This window comes from Limulus polyphemus, unplaced genomic scaffold (genome assembly GCF_000517525.1).
Source record: "Limulus polyphemus unplaced genomic scaffold, Limulus_polyphemus-2.1.2 Scaffold2362, whole genome shotgun sequence".
Lineage (NCBI taxonomy): Eukaryota > Metazoa > Arthropoda > Merostomata > Xiphosura > Limulidae > Limulus > Limulus polyphemus.
The window spans coordinates 16,429-19,792 of NW_013667972.1; the positions used below are offsets into that span (position 1 = coordinate 16,429).

General features: G+C 31.0%; 1 protein-coding gene across 3 annotated transcripts in view; it reads right to left on the reverse strand.

Annotated features, from left to right (window-relative positions):
* The window catches only part of LOC106466724, a 79,563-nt gene that overhangs the window by 15,960 nt on the left and 60,239 nt on the right, over positions 1–3,364 (reverse strand). For all 3 annotated transcript variants that reach the window (XM_022394812.1, XM_013927028.2, XM_022394811.1), the window contains 2 exons: positions 2,252–2,347; positions 265–378 (listed from right to left, as the gene is read on the reverse strand). In XM_022394812.1, coding sequence (XP_022250520.1) covers positions 265–378; positions 2,252–2,347 — 210 coding nt within the window. The remainder of the gene's footprint in view (positions 1–264; positions 379–2,251; positions 2,348–3,364) is intronic.

Sequence of the window (3,364 nt, forward strand, 5' to 3'; positions counted from 1 at the left end):
GTGCATCCTCATTTCATCCTGGTTTTTTTTTTAGAATCTATGTCTTTTAGTCTCAAAACTACATGTTGTGGTCTTTTTTTTTATGTATTGGCTTATAACGTTTCATGAAAAATCTGCATGTGATGGATAAGAATGGATATGATTTTTGGATTCAGCGTACAAAAATTACTGTAGAACATGTAAAAATTTCAAGACAATAAAACCATTGCAGGCCTGTGTAATGAAACCAAGAAAAATTCAATCTGTGATTTTGACAGTACTTACTTTTGTTCTGTTGTCCCCGTGTCTCTATTTCCTGCAAACATAGCAAAACTACTTTTGGAGCAGATAATTCATTCACATCAAAGGAAGTTGTTAGGTCCTGCCCAAACACATTAGCTAAATATCACAAAAACAAGAATGAGCCTCAAGAACTTTGCCCTTCTCCATACAAAAAAAATATAAAAAAATTCAAATTTAGCATAATGCAATATCTTACAGGTAAGCCTTCACTTACAAGCCAAATTTGATTAAAATTCAGTTATTTCTTTCTACAAAGGAGGTTCTATCTGTCTCTTTGAATCTTTTATTAGCAAAATTTAACAAAATTCAACATTTTCAGTTTTCATTTATAAGACAAATTAGAAAAAACAAATCAAAGGTGATTTTTAATAATGGAAGCTATACTGTCAACCTATAAATTTTTTATAAGCATATTGGTGATGCATTACAACATTACACACACTTCCCTCTTATTTTATTCACAGTCTCACTCCAAAGGGGTGACAAATGTTACAAATAATATAAATCAGGTCCCTAAGATGATATTCTCTATTATTTATAGCCTAAATGTATTATTGTTTCATACCTAGTTTTCTTTTTATTATGCAATATTCAGATCTTTTGACATGCAAGTCAAATTTTATCTGAACAGAAAATAATAATAAGATACTTTTTCTCAGTTGGGGATTTGTTGTATTCAGACTAAACTTAAATAATGGTAGGGTATAAAAAAAAGAAACTGTAAGGATTCTTTAAACTTGCTTTATAATTAATCTTAATTAGATTGAAAAAAAATGCATGATTCATAACTACAATTAAAGTTTCTTACTTTTATTATGATGTTACTCAGTAAATTCATGGGTCCTTTAATTATGTAGTGTGTGGTGGAGCCACATTTGCAATTGCAATTTTCAACACACACACAAGTTATGTCAACATGCTGTGTTTTAATTAAAGGTCAACGATGTTATGCCTTTTTCACTTTGAGATTTGTGATCACATTTTTACACCTTCATGTGACTAACTTTGACCCAAAGGGTGTCTTCAGTTTATTGTTTATTTTAGAAATAACCATTTTCCAACATCAGTCATATCTGAGTTTAATGAATATTAAATGTATATTAGGTGTTACTTGTTAAGTAGCACAAAAATTAATTACTTATCTCACTTTTCAGTGTGCTAAAACAATATATAAATACAATCACTTTAAATGTGTACTGTTGACATAAACTAAAATACATATTTTTAAGACAGTTCAACTTGAAATCATAATTACTGTTATAATATGTAACTTTAAACATCATTACAGTACTTTTTTTAATTTGTTCTTTTACAGATATTATAGTAATGTGTCATTTCTAAGGCTGCAATACAATTTTTAATGCCTCCCAATGGCACAGTGGTATGTCTGCTGATTTACAATGTTAGAAACCGGGTTTTGGTACTTGTGGTGGGCAGAGCACAGATAGCCCATCGTGTAGCTTTGTGCTTAACTTCAAACAAACAACTTTTAATCTCACTTCTTCTACTGGGATAACAATAATAAAGAAACTAATTAACACATGACCAAACATATTGCTTGAATGCATTACCTCAGTATCTTTAAAGTGAAAATCTTCTAAGGATAATTAAAATACTTTTCCCACTTACTAATTGACTTTTTTTAAAGTTACTGTTAGGATCCAATAAATTATTCAACTTTGCTATTTAATTAAAAGTTATTAATGAAATTGGCAATTTTTTGTTATCATTCAACAGTATGATATTCACTTTAATCAATTACTAAATAGTTAAGGGCCTGGTGTGACCTGGTGGTTAGTGAGCCCCACTCACAATCTGAGGGTTGTGATTTTGAATCCCCATCACCAAACATGATTTTCCCATATGGTTGATGATTGGGCCAGTCATCCAAGTATGAAAATTTTGGTTTAAAATAATACCAGGCCAATCCCAAACTAGATGGGATTAAGATGAACAATTAAATACTTACACTTTTGCATCAGCAGCCATTTATTTTGTTCCCATGATCCTTGACAAGGTGGAAGTCCAGTAGCAGCACATGTTTTGTGGCACACCAGCCCACATTCTGAAAGAAGACATTTCAGAAAATTTACTAGGTTCACAGTCTGTTTTATAATTACAAATTTTAGTATACTTAAGTGTAACATTTCACTAATAACATATCAACAACATAACTTATATTTGTATTTCTAATGCAACTAGAAAGCTTGTTTAAACTTTTGTGAATGACTGTGAATGTGGTTTTATGTCTTAATGCCCTTTTCTTTAAAATCTTAAGCACAAGCTTCAATAGTAGACAATGGATGAACGCATGACTTATCATGAAGCAAAATTTATCTGAAAATTCTAACGTCACTTGTTATAATACTAACATCAATAAGAAAGAATGTCACTGATATATTCCTTGAGTTTAAAAATCACCTCAGGTTTATTGAAGTTTTGATATAAACACTGCATTGCATAACCAAATATTTAAAAAACAATAGGGAACCCTCAATAGCCATGGCTATAATTAGATCTCAAATCGACCATGAGATGGAGTTATGAGCTAAAAGTTTGTAGTTGAAAAAAATTCAGAGCCATTCTATGAGCCACTATGCTCTGGTTACAAAGGTCTATTACCTAATAATAAAAAGTTTAAATATGACATAAGTATAAAAAAATCTTTCTTAACCAATATAGTTGGTAATGGATAAAAAAATAAAGTTTCAAAATACAAGTGTTGTTCAAAAATCTAGAAAAAATTCAACCATAGCCTACTGATGCCCCCCCAAGTCCTCTAGACAAAATTGTTAAAAATCTGAGCAGCTATAAGATTGTTTGTTTATTGAAGTTAAGCACAAAGCTACACAATTGGCTATCTGTGCTCTGCCCACCACGGGTATCGAAACTCGGTTTTAGGCGTTGTAAGTTCGCAGACATACCCGCTGTGCCACTGGGGGCTTTTCAAACTGAAACACTTAGAGAAGTAACCTCAGTTATTGTAATGCATAGATTATATCGTAATTTGTTTTATTTAAAGGACATAGATACTTCTGTAATGATATAACAATCCGCAGAATTTTACATTGGGTGAGTTTTT